The following is a 13,973-nucleotide window of genomic DNA, read 5'->3' on the forward strand; positions in this document are numbered from 1 at the left end:
GCAGAACTGAGCTATTGACCTAAAATATATATCATAACTAAATATTTGAGAAGCTCTCTACTTCCAGAATCTCAGAATAGCCATTTTTAGCCAACCTAGCTGATTGTATTAGAGTGAAATTCAGGTGCCTAAATATAGGTGCGTATACGTGTATATATAGGTGTCTAAGTGTTCAGGAAGCTCCAGGGAGTCTGAGGACTCTTCAGATGATCAGATGAAGGTGACATGTTTAGATTCCCTTACCTGTGTTCACAGGATATTCACTTGTGTAAGTGTCCAAGCTCCCCATACAGACAGCTGAATTCAGCTGACGCTGAGTCCCACCTCTGAATTCTTACTTCTGGCAAGTTTTCAGGCCAAGTAGTGTCTACAGGGTTTAAGCTTTTGTTTTGGAACACTAGCAAATGAATCACCCATTTTCAGAAAACTTTTTGTCTAGTATTAATATTTCTTGCCATCCTTTAGTTGGATATGTAACACTTGAAGTTCTTATCCTATTTGCTACTTACTGTTTGCATAGTGCCTATCAAGCATATTCTTTCTTTTAAAATGTTTTTTAAAAAGCCTACATAAATGTTTGTGGAATCAGCAAAAGATGCTAGCTGGTATTATTTAATCGCTTGCTTTTTACACTCTCAGTTACCTTATTTTGTCTGTTGCCTATTTACATTCTATTGTCTTCAGGGAAGAGTGTTGTCTTTGGAGTGTATGGTAATGATGCATATGCAGTACCATTTGCCTACAATAATATAAGCAACATAGAATCTGGGGTTTTTAGAGAATATTTTATTTTTCTTGACAGAATTTAATAAAACATCTTCCTGAACAAGAACAATTGAATGCATTGTCCAAGTTCAAGAGTGAGTATAGTAATTTGTCTGAGCCGGAACAGTTTGGAGTTGTGGTGAGTACTGTTTTGTTATAACTTTTTTCCTTTCCTGAAATATAATATTATAGAAATTATACCACCTGCTTCTTCCTAAATGTGACAAGGTTCCAGACTGGAAGAAGAGTAAAAGTGCTGTCTTTTAATTGGGCTTTTAGTGGACGTATCCATGGATGTGGAAGGCCTGATTGTTGGAATATTACTGCTGGAATGATTTTGGATTCTCTCTCTCTTTTTTTTTTTTTTTTTTAAAAAAAAAAAAAAAGTAATTTAGTTTACAGAAAGAAAAAACTTAGTGTTATTTTCTATGGCAAAGTTTCACTGGGAGATAAGAAGCTATTTCTGAATTTCCATAGCTAAAATAGTTTGGCTTTACTTTTGTTTGTGTTAATCCTAACTTTTTCAGTGAAGTTTTCTACACTGATGTTTTCCTTTTAGTCTTCATGTAAATGAGAAGCAAATACTGTAGTTATCACTGTGTTAACCTATTCTGCCTCCGTCCTCCTATGATATATAATATGCCTGTCAACAGGACTTGTAGTCATTTTTTCCATTCCCAGTGGGAAGATATGTATATAATACTTACCGGGTTGAATTAACAAAGGAAGACTGGAAGAGAGAACAGAAAATACTGGTAGTTCAGTGCTAGCAGTTTAAGCTTTTTGTGGAAGTATAGTTTGGATCTAATTTCTACAAAGCTTATAATTCATAATTGTCAATGATTTCATCTAGACAAACACAGAATAAAGCTGTTTCTTTTTCTGGGTGCATATATCTATATAAGTCTTTTGTTTTTTGTTTTTTTTTTTTTTTTTATTGTTGTCCACTCCTAGCTTTTCAAGCTAATATGGTCATTGTTAGCTTCACCTGGGAGGCTTTCCCTGGGAGGAAATAATTCTTTTAGATATATCTGTGGGTTTCAGGAAAAGGAGCATCATGTCTTCGTAACAGTAGGCACTTGCTGTGGGTAGTTATCTGTGTGGTTATCAAATACCTCTACTTAAATATTAGGACAGCTGGAGTACAGGTGTAGGATATAAGAGCACTGGTCACTATTCTGAATCAACTGAAGAACATCGGTCTGGTCAGGGAACACCACTGCACTGAGTTGGTGCCAGTTACAGATGTGACACAGGCAGTCGTCTTTGAGTACAAGTACATGTAAAACAAAACTAGTTCTGAAGTGGTACTTCTGAAAGCTGTTGCCACTGTTCATTTTCAATCCACCTTTAACAAGAGTAACAGTCACTGTACATCTAATGTAATGCAGGTTTCTGTGTTCCTGGGAGTCTTCTAACTACACTCTGGCAGCAAGAAATAAAAGAGGAAAAACACCACTGTTTTTAACACTTTTATTTATTTTCCAAGATTTTCATATATAGATTTCTGATTTGAAGCCAAATTGTCAATTTCTCTTGGTCCAGATTTCTCAGTTACAAAAGCTAATGAAATCTTTTGCTTTTTATTTCGTGTTGAGGTGTTATCAGACATTCAAGGGATCTCTTCATAGTTCATTCCTATCTTAACCTTATTTTACTTGATTAAATTATCACCGCTTATCTCAAAAGGACATTGAATAAGTCACTGAGATTCTTTAAAAGAAGTAACCTCCCTCAACAAAAAAAAATTCAGTCAAAACATATTGTTGTTTTCAGAGATGTGAAACTAATGCTTTCAGCACCTCTGTTGCTTGCAAAGAGCACAAAAGTTCTGAAGTCAGAGAAATTATTACCTTTTCATTTGTTTTCTTATAGTATTTTTTTAATTCAATTCAGAAAATAGCAGTAGTTTCACAAAGGTAGGTTTCACAATGGTAAGTGTTAAGTTTGTTTTTAGACTAGTTTATACTACAGAGCTTTAGAAAGAGATAAACACGTTAAATCTACCATGACCAACAGAATTTAACCTTTTGGTGGTGAGAATTGGGATGAAGCTGTGATATGATCATTATCTTTGAATCAGTTCTCCAGGTTTCAATTTTTGTTTAACTCTGTAATTTTATAAATGAGAGTTTCCACATTTGTTTACTCAGTTGTGGTAATCAAAGTAGAGTTAAGATACATCAATATATTAATGTCTCTTAAAAAAAAAAAAAAAAAAGGCAAACCCACAAACCACAACCAAAAAACCCCCAACCCCCTGAAGAATCACTTCAATAAGTTTTGAAAATAACTTACGCTTAAATTGTACCTTCTGACTTGTCAAATTCTCGTTAGATTTTCCATGGTTCTAGGCTTTGAAAGTTTTCTTTTCCTCACTTCCATATTATTTCTCTTTCTTAAACATGGACTTATATTGCAACTGATATACAGTAGATGCTAATTGGGCATGCTTGGAATATATAGCCAGATCTATGGTATGGGAGGCTTCTTATCTGATATAAGAGTTAGCTCCTTCTTCTCACTTTCATCTTCCCTCCACAAATGTCTTCAAATCCTGTTGGGTGAACCAGCTATGTTAGATTCTCCAACTTCTTTCTTGTTCTCAGAATAAGTCATCATCTTAAATGCTATTAAAGAATCTGATGAAATTAGAAATCAGATGTACTAGACTTAGACTGGAGTCTCACATGTTCAAAATTTAAGTAATATCTTGTAATATGTACATTTCCTAAGAAAATGTTTCTTCATAAGCCCATATCTCAATCAGTACATGAGCTGGGTGGTGCCCTAGGAATGAAATTTCCTTATGTAATGAATAAAAGCTGTTGGTATTGTTCTTGGCTCATTGGATCTAGTGAGTATGATAAAGAACACAAAAAAATCTCTTGCATTTTTACCTCTACCATACTCTTTTAATATAAATCTGGCCGACCAAGACATTTAGATGACACTAATAAGCAACACAGGAAACAGGAGAAAGCTAGTAATGGAATATTTTATGAAGACTTTGTCAAGCTCCATTTTCTGGTGTTGGTTTTTTTTTTTGTTTTGTGTTCTTTTTTTTTCTTGTACTGTTTGGTGCCATAGATAAGTCTTTCTGTGCTTGTCAGAATTGGACTCTCTTTATGTAAACATTTGTGGGTTTTATGTTTAAGTTTTATCTATACATCAAATATTGGTTTTTCATTTGGAAAAAAAAGAATCTAATAACGAATACATCAACCGTATCCTGGACTGCATCAAAAGCAGCATGGCCAGCAGGTCGAGGGAGGTGATTCTGTCCCTCTACTCTGCTCTGGTGAGACTCCACCTGGAGTGCTGTGCCCAGCTCTGGAGCCCTCAGCACAAGAAGGACATAGAACTGCTGCAGCAGGTCCAGAGGATGGCCACAAAAATTATCAGAGTGATGGAGCACCTCTTCTCCAAGAACAGGCTGAGAGAGTTGGGGTTGTTCAGTTTGGAGAAAAGAAGGCTGTGGGGAGACCTTATTGTGGCCTTCTGGTACTTAAAGGGGGATCATAGGAAAGATGCGGGCAACCTCTTTAGCAAGGCCTGTTGTGACAGGACAAGGGGTAATGGTTTTAAGCTAAAGGAGGGTAGATTTAGACTGGATATAAGGAAAAAAATTTTTACAGTGAGGGTGGTGAAACACTGGCACAGGTTGCCCAGAGAGGTTGTGGGTGCTCCATCCCCAGAAACATTCAAGGTCATGTTGGATGGGGCTCTGAGCAACCTGATCTAGTTGAAGATGTCCCTGCTCACTGCAGGGGGGTTGGACTAGATGACCTCTAAAGGTCCCTTCCAACCCAGACCATTCTATGATTCTAGTATTCTATTCTGGAATTTGACTCTATAAATGCTGCATTCCTATTCAATAATATTAAAAGTTCATGAGTTTCCAGAAAATTTGATGTTAGAAAACTGAAAGGGTAGATTGTTTTTGTAGAGAGATTCATATGTATCAGTCTTTAGAGAAAAAATCAAGTGTCCTGTGCTGAATAAAGTAGACTGAGCATGATACTTTTGCCTAATAACCTTGTTTCACACTGCATCTGCCAGGATGACAGAGACAAGCCCAAGCCTAAACTTCAGCAGCTTCATTTGAGTCTGACAGATTATGTCAAAATGGCAGTAAAGATGGATTTACACCAGTAAATTTGACCATGAACTGGACTGGCTAAGGAGTAGACACCTATTTGACCATACCAAATCATTCCAACAGTAATAAGTAACTGACTCATTGGGGAAATATTTATAAAGGACAATTGCATGCAGGATTATGCATTTTAATTAAATTGGTAAAAATATAAAGTTAAGTAGAAAACATTTTTACTTTATTATCAAGAGTAAACATTGATTAAAAAAAAGACATTTAAAAATGAACTCCACATATTTTAAAGGTTGCTTTGCTGTTTTTTATTTCATATTTGAGCCTCACTCAACTTACAAGCCCGTGTTTTGCTCTTAAAAAATGTCAGACTTGCTACAATTGGACATACTAACAACAGTAATAAATTTGAAATTTAGTGTGTCAACATTTTTGAATTGATCAGAAGCCTTCTAATACTTAATATAAGATGTCTTCTGGAAAGAAACTTGGCTTATGGGGGTAAAAAGTGTTTACTTTTTCATTTTTGCTGTCATCAGACCATCCTAACAAGTGTTATTTTGTATTTTGAAGACTTATCTCTAATTTTAATTATTTGAGAAAAACTCCTGTAGTACTTGTACATTTATTGGCATTGATTTTAGTACTATGTTATTGTCTCTATAATGCTAACAGTATCCTTGCTATTGTATTACTATAGAATTGGCTATTCTGATCAGTTTTGTCTAAAAAGGTAATTTAGCTGGCAAGCAAAAAGGTACCTGCTTAACAACCAGCAAACCTTCCTGGTATCAATATAGTATTCTATGGTTTAACTCTCTTCTGCTGCATGTACTGTTAGGAGTAATAAAATTTCTGAACACACTCTTACTATATTTGTGTTACTTAGTTCAGTCACATTAATCCTTTGCTTACTCCCCTTTCAACACTACCTATTTGTTATTTTGTAAATGATGATATATTCTAAAGCACTCGTGCAAGTTAATTCAGAAATTTCTTAAGTCTTAAGCAATAATTAATTTCACTCTACTGTCCTTTTGCTGTGCTTTTTGAAATCTGGTAGTGTTCAAGAGCAAATTAATCTGTAATGATCTGTTTTAAGAGATCAGTTGACGTGTATCGATTGACAAGATGCAACATTTTGCTGGTAGACATTTTTAACTGTTAGTTATTTCTTTCAGTTGTACCATTTAGTTAGGTGGGAGTGTCAGGCTGATGAGAAGAGCTAGACCAGTAGTACTGTAGGTCAAATTTTGCTGGATGTGACCCAACTGATTTAATCTATCTTAAAAAAATAGAGGCAATGCGATAACTCAGAAAAATGTGGCATTAATTAATAGAAGTTCCTACATGTCAGAAGTTGGTGGAGATTCTTTTCTGAAGGTACAACCAGAGTCCCACTGAATAGTGCAAGTATGTGCTTTCCCTAGTTTTCCATGCAAAGCATTAAAAAAAACCATCAAAACCAAACCCCATCATTAGGCACAATTTTTCCAGTGTGACACCTTCTATGCATCCAGTAGAGCTGACTTCAGAGAACAAGCTACAATCAGTTTTTAACATTAAACATTTTTCATTTCTCTTGGAGGAGGGAATTTTTTGAATAACACACTTTTTATACTCTTTGAATGTGAAATCTTATACATTTGCTTTTCATCAAGCTTCTTCAATCTCCATCAGACTCTTTTGTATCTTTTGTTTTATTCTGGCTGGGGAGCAGTCTAAGAATTACTACTCATTTCTTCAAGGAATATGAATCTTCTCAGTATAACTGTTGGTTTTGTTTTGGTTTTGTTTTTTTTTCTTAAAATTGCTGTTTTATGCTCATTTTTTGCTATTCTTTTCAAATGAGAAGAATCAAACTTAAAACACGCAATACAAGAGTTTCAGGCTTATCTTGTAGGTGAGTCATGTCTTGTAATTATGGTATTTCTGAGAATTTGGAGATCCCATGTTAATTTGCTCTAAAGTTTTGCTTAAGGGAAAGACTAAGCTATTTGAATCCCAAGGAAGGGTCTAAGTAGTGAATAAACTGATAATTACTACCTGTGTGATAACAAAAATTTTATAATGGAAACATTCTTTTATCCTTCTGGCTTTGAATTCAAAGTCAAGATTTGATACTCTGATAGAAACAGCTAGACACTTGCTCAGATACTGGCATGCTGTGATTGTTACAGTATGTTTTACTTCAACCATAGTTAATTAACTTTTGTTCTTGGCTTAAAGACATTGAGGGCATGACTCGAAACAGTTCAGGTTCCCTTCATGAGTGTGGCTTGGGTTTTGTTTGTGTTTTGTTGTTGTTTTGGTGACTCTATGGGCTGCTTTTGTGGTTCCTGCAATTATCCTCTTCTTTTTAAGTTACTTTGTACTTTTATGTTTTCTGTTCATTCAGCAGTAAGTATAAAATAAATCCTGTATACCCTTATCTTCTTTACCAGACTTTAGGTATTCTTTAGATAAACTACTTTATTTTCCTGTACGTTCTTTCCTTCACTTACTCCAGGCTGATGTCTCAGAGCACAGATGTTATCACCTATTACTGTGGACTTTGGTTTTGGGGGCTTTTTTGGGGCTTGCGCACAGCCATGAGCTATTTTATGAAAAGTATGTTAAATCTATTCATCTTATCAAGTACTTCAACTTAGCTTTGCAGTATTATCTTAAGTTGGTGTTGTTTTGAATGTTGTATTTTGTTGCTCATATTCTTGATTAAGTATGCTTGTGCTTGCCAAAATTTAATTATTCAATTGCATTTTGTTTTACTATAGTTCATGTTTTGTACTTGGTTTAGTCAGTGCAATAACCTTGCTCCTAAAGTAATTTAACCTTCATATTATTTTCTTGGAGGCTTCATAGATTGACTGATATTGAGCAATATATTCTATAAAACTTTTTAATGATGAAGACTATCTTTGTGTTTAGAAATGAAAAGTCATATGACAGCACACTTGCAATGTGAGGCCCATCTGAGATGAATGGGGTTTCAGCTAGATGATCATCTTGGTAGGTGACTGTTGACAGAAGGTTGGGTTTTTTTGGTGGTGTGTCCCCACTGCCCCGATCCTTTCTCAAGTGGGCAGTAAAAGTATTATGTTGCTTTAGGACTTAACACATTTAGCAAAGTTGATTTGTTTTGCAGGTAGTTCTTTCCTACTGAGAAAAAGGATTGGTTTACAGAATATGTATTTTTTTTCTAATTTTGGGTGTTGCCTCTGTCATCTTATCAAATAACAATGGTTAAGGAGAATCATAGAATGGTTTGGGTTGGAAGGGACCTCCAAAGGTCATCTCATGCAACCCACAAATTAGATTGTTTAGTAATGGCATTTGTTTTCATTTAAGTTGATCTAATAGTTACTTGTTAGATTTCTCAGTCATGACCTGATACTTTAAATGCAGTGATCTGTTTAATGGATTTTAATCGACGAGCTATTGCTGTACCACTGTCAAGCCTTGCTCTTGAGTATGGGTGTATATTTGGCTTTCATCTGAAACAAAACACAGCATGTTTGCAATCAACAATGGGCTTTGCATTTCAGACATATTTCTCCAAAGGCTTTTGTTCGTACGTAGTCTTATCCTGCCCTAGAAGATTTCAATATACCGAAGGTATACAATATTTCTTTGAGTCTTTTGCCTAAGAGATGATAAAGGTGCTGAAGTGCTGAATTATTTTGCTAAAATTTATTGGACAAGGATGAAATAGAGTTCTTGGAGTATACTGATTAAATACCTTTGTACCACACAAGCAAGATGACAAAACACTGGAGAAGTGTTACACTGCTTTTTGAATTTGTCAGTGATTCTTCCTTTTTTTGGTCCTCACAGTCAAGGAGTGGATCAGATACCACTGGTAAGGTTTTGAATATTGTAACAATATGGTAATTAAACATACCTCATGTACCTTATAAGTTTTTTGAGTATTCTAGTGAAAGAAGAGTTGGAATCGTAGGAATAATAAATTAGAAATAAATGTTGGGATGTCAAACAAGAGTTTAGAATTTTTTAGAAGAAAAATAAAAAGCATTAACTAAATGGTGATTTATCCCAGTTTAAGAAGATATTTTTACTAACCAACAATTGAGATTTCTGAAAGAAATAACTGGACTTTGGAATTCATTGTTATAAATAAAGCCTTATTTTAAACTCACAGTTTTTGTTTGACATGTCTAAATCAGACCTGGGCAACTGTATCTTAGCTACAAAACTAATATTTACCCGACTGCACTTTTTGTGCTGAACTATGCTGTACACAGTTTTTTGCAAAAGGTTTGTAAAAGAGGATTAAGCATGTGTATAAAGAATTTCCTGCGCTGTTAGAGCAGTGTAAAGTAATTCTTTTGTTTGCATGACAAAGATTGAGGAGGAAATTTTCTATAGGAGAATAATATTTGACAATGTCCATTGATTCATACAGCAGTTGCTTTTCTTTTACTTCTTGTCATCTTCACTTTTTTGCTGACCCCAGATTTTGTTGTCATCCAGATTTAAATTTTTAACTCTTGCTTTCTTCTTAATGCAAGCAGTTTGGCATTTAGTTTGTCTGTCGCTGCCAAATATTTATCTCCGTTTCCTCAATTTTTTGGACAAGTAGAAACACTTGTCCATGTACTGTTATCTGCATTCATGCTTGCGGTAACTTTTTTCTCTCTGAATTGTTTACTTCAAAACTTGGTCCATTATATATTCTTTAGAATACATCTCACTTGTTATTTGGACGTTCAGTCTGCTGTGTCAATATATCCAATTACTTTTATCCAAACATAAATTTAGATATGTTCTTACTGTTATATCATTGATGGTTTATCTTTTCCTTCTATTCCCCTGTTGATGATGAGCTTATTGCTGTGTTTTGTCCTAAACAAATCTTCTACATTTTTTTTTTTTCTATTTCAGTTTCCTTCTTGCCCTCACTGTCTAGCTAGAAGTTCCTGATCTTGATTGTGTGAAATTCTTAAAGATTGGTCTCTTTCAAAACTATGTTGCACAAAGAAGTGGTCCTATCTGCGTATGAAATTCTCAGTCTCTTCTTCCAAAGGCCAAGGCTTGGAGTATATTTATCAGCTGTGGTACTGTGTCCTTTTACTGAAGCCCTGACAGCTTCACTCCTTCTGTTTTCTCTCATAGTTCCATGAGATACTGGACAATTTCCTGCCAGAATTTGAAGAGTTTCTCCTATTTACCTGCACATAATTTATATTGTCCCCCTGTTCTAGCTATTATTTGGTCACCTTGAGTTTCAGCTTCCTTTTGACTTTAATGGTTTTGTCTGGGTAGCATGGCACGATATCTGTCTTCAACATTGATGACCATGCAACATATGTCCAGGTACAGCTGAGACAGAAAACAATATGCATAGCTGTTTTAGCTACGTGGTTGGTTGGTTTTGGTTTGCTTGTTTTTTTCCCTCTTAGTATAACTCTCAGGGTATTGTGTGGCTTTTGAGGAGCAATGGGCTTTCCATGGCTGTGTGAGCTAATCTAACGTGGCTTCAGTTCCGCTCCATTAGAGTATGTTTTACTTGATACTCCAGGCACTGACAGTGTTCTGGCATGAGTCCACTGTTGACTCACCTGGGGACAGCCCTACTTTTCTTATCGCTTGCTTAGGCCATCTAGAGCCCCTACTTGGCTGCCAAGTGAAGATGCTGATAATTTCAGAAAAAAATAATGTTGATTTAGGTATTCTCTTGAGGTAACTTAAAAGGAGAAACACCACCATGGGTAATCTTAAGTATAAAGAACAAGTAAAGTAAAGGGGTTTGAACCATAGAGGTGCAATTAAAATTCACAGGAGAAGAACTTAGGGATGACAAAGTAAAAGAAAAAAATAGTTATGCTGAAGAGAGCAAAACATAAAAGCTGGTTTACTCAGAAACCTGACTTGTAGTTTTTCAACAAGAACTCTCATGAACCTTTTTTAACAATAGGTTATCTTGTAAATAAATAGGAAGTCAAAGTTAAATGCTATTCTAAATAACCATTAACAGTTGTGTAGGACTTCTTTAAAATAAGAACAAAAATAAGTAATGGAGCTTGCTTTCTCAAATACAGCATAATTAAGAATGTGATCCAATAATGCAGTGGTATTAATTTCAGGCAAGCAAGGTTAAAGCCTTTTAAGAAGCATAGTGTGAGAAAAGAAATATGTGCTTATTTGAGAGACTGCTGGAGGGTTGAAAAATAAACCATTGTTCATTCTAATTGTTTTTAATAAAGCCATAATAGATATGTGTGAGTCAACATTTGTTCAATGCTTCTTGAATGTAAAATATTCAAGTACTAAAGATAATCTTCTATTATTGTTCATTTGTATTAATTAGATCTGACTCAGAGGTTTTTTCTGAGATATTAAAATTGTAAGGGTCATGAAGCAACTGATAAGGGCGTCTTATTGCTTGCTTGTTTGAAGTAAACTTTCTGAACTTTTTTCTAAGTTGAAGGATAAGTGCAAAGGAGAAGTTTACAATAATCTAAAGTTTTTAGGTTTCAGGCCTTCATAGAAAGAAACCTCTTAGTGTGAGATTTTATGGAAAGGGAAAAGTGATTTTTACTTTAAAAATCCTCACGTAAATGGATTTTTACCTGCTCAGTCTCTTATAGATTTAATTCACTTGTTCTTTCATACTCACGCTATTCTGAGCACCATGATGTGCATGTTGAAGCAGCCAGGCCAGGATGGCTGATGCGCAGCACAGAGGACAAGGGACTTTCCTAGCACCATATTATGTCTCTATGGTTCCTGACTGGTGACAGCAAGCTAGTTTTTGGACCGATCTTTTATATGATCAGGAGTCATTAATTGCCTTGAGGTTGTCTTTATTTCAGAATCTCCTAACCTCAGCTTCCTGTAAACCTTAGGCTGGGCTGCTGCCCACTGTTTTCTTTCCCATGTTTGGAATTTATGTTTAAAATACATACAGTTTGCTGGTGGGCTAATAAAAAAAAGTATGCTTTATGTGATATGCTGAAACCTGATGGGAATGATGTCCTGAGAACAAACACAGCTCATTCTTTTGACCCCTGTGCAGCTGTGTCTTCTGCTTACACGCTGAAAACTTTAAAATTTGGCTCAGACTGGTAAGCTGGATTTTATTAGGGAATTAACATTAATTAGTTGGTAACACACAGAATGATATAGCATTTTTCTGAGTTACACTTACCTCAGGTTTTGTGCACAGAAGTTAGTTTTAAATTTGGAAAGAGAGATTCTGGAATGACAGATTTACTGAATTAATCTGCATTGCTGTTTTACGCTGAAAATACTTGAGGCAAATGTTGGATGGATTTGGGTTTCTTTTTTCTTACTCTTCAATATATTTGTATTTGAGAGGAAGCAAAATAATGATTGATTAAAATAGCTTGTTACAAGTGATAATTCAGAGAATCCACATAGCTTTTACATTTTGTATGAGGTCCTGAAATCCTTTATTCTTTTTGATCTATTGTTTTTCATATGTAGTCCTTCATGTCCTTGATAGCCTTTCTTTTTTTGTACTAAAATAATTCAGGGAATAATAGTGGCCAAAACCACCTAAATTCGGCTCTCAACCATTTTTATACTGGTTTTTAATATTATTCAGTATTCTAAAAACAACTTTCTGAACCACCTTGAATCCCACTATTTTTAGCAGTTGTGGGGATGATAAATCACTAGATGACATTTTAAGGCTGTGTCCATACTAATCAACTAAAAAACACCAGACCATACTTTTAGACATCGAACCTTAATAGTCCTCAGTGCTGATTTGTTAGAATAGACACGGGTATGCGTTTGGCTTGTGCAGAACTGCACTTCCCCAAACAATTGCTAAGCATAGTTTGGGAGACAGCAAGAGATCTCATGAACTGAGCATCCAGTCAGATAGTTGAGGACTCAAGAATAAGGCAGGAGCAGATAGGTTTGTTAAGGCAAGTTGTAATGGTTAGAAAGCACATCTTCCCTTTTTCATCATGGGGAAGACAGAGTAGCACATCATAGGGGAGTTGGGTACAAGCATGTTCCAGCTGTTCAGAACTTGAGTGTCTAGCAGGCATCCCTGTCCCTCTCGGGCCTGACATCTCAGGGTGCTTTTGGAGGCACAGATGTGCATGGCAATGTTTGGTCCCATATCAGGTGGCTCCAGATCTCTGCCCCCACCCTCCCCAAGTTGTTTTGGGATACAGTTTATATAGATGAATGCCAGAATACTCAAAATATAATTGATGCTTTAGAGTTGCATGTTGATCTGATAGGTTAGGCTTTCTTGCTGCTCCAGCTAAGAATGTTCTGTAACTAGTTCCCTACCAACTCCCTAGCAGCACACATCCACCTCTCGCCACTGTCTTGCCCACACAACGATGCTAAGGCTTCAGGCCTATCCATGCCAATGTATGTTAACTGCCTGTTGCACTGGGAACCATTCCCAAAAGTAGTTTTGGTTTGGTTATGCTGCATGGAGGGAGCTGAAGCCAGTAGTAAGCATGTAGGCTTGTAATCCTTAGTGGTGTAAAATAGGCCTGGATGTATTTTATTTATTAATATGGTTTTAAACCGATAAATACAATCCATTAAAAATATTAATTTTGACATTCTTTGTAAATCTTTTGACTTAAAAAGTTGCTGATACTTGTCAGGATGTTATTAGCAGACATTTGACCTCTGGTGTAGGCAGGTGTACTAGCAGTCTCACACCTGAGAATAGTGTCTCAAGAGCCATGTCTGATAGCTCCTGCTTTTATTTCTTTTCTTAAACCTTGAGGTATTTGAAAATATATTCCCATATTGTCTGGGAGTGGAAAAAAAGAAACAAGATTTTTTCCTTGATCACTTTTATTTACACAAAGATAAAATTGAGGGAATTATGAATTATTGTTTCAGAAATAATTAATGCCCAGACCTTGTGAAATACACTGATAGCTAACCCAAATAGAATTTGGCAAGCAATCCTCACGTGGCTTCACAGCTTGTTCGTTGATGGATGTGTTTTTAATGAGTTCGTACCAATGGAAAAGATTTCACTAGAGTAAATTAAAGATTAGAGTGAGGACTAATGAAGGCTAGTTTGTCTTAAATAATTCAGCAGACACTTAAAATGATCAATTCCATATTC

General features: G+C 35.6%; 1 protein-coding gene across 2 annotated transcripts in view; it reads left to right on the forward strand.

Annotated features, from left to right (window-relative positions):
- DIAPH3 (diaphanous related formin 3) overlaps positions 1 to 13,973 on the forward strand; it is a 245,183-nt gene that overhangs the window by 108,939 nt on the left and 122,271 nt on the right. For both annotated transcript variants that reach the window (XM_064440776.1, XM_064440775.1), the window contains one exon: positions 803 to 904. In XM_064440776.1, coding sequence (XP_064296846.1) covers positions 803 to 904 — 102 coding nt within the window. The remainder of the gene's footprint in view (positions 1 to 802; positions 905 to 13,973) is intronic.

This window comes from Phalacrocorax carbo, chromosome 1, assembly GCF_963921805.1.
Source record: "Phalacrocorax carbo chromosome 1, bPhaCar2.1, whole genome shotgun sequence".
NCBI lineage: Eukaryota > Metazoa > Chordata > Aves > Suliformes > Phalacrocoracidae > Phalacrocorax > Phalacrocorax carbo.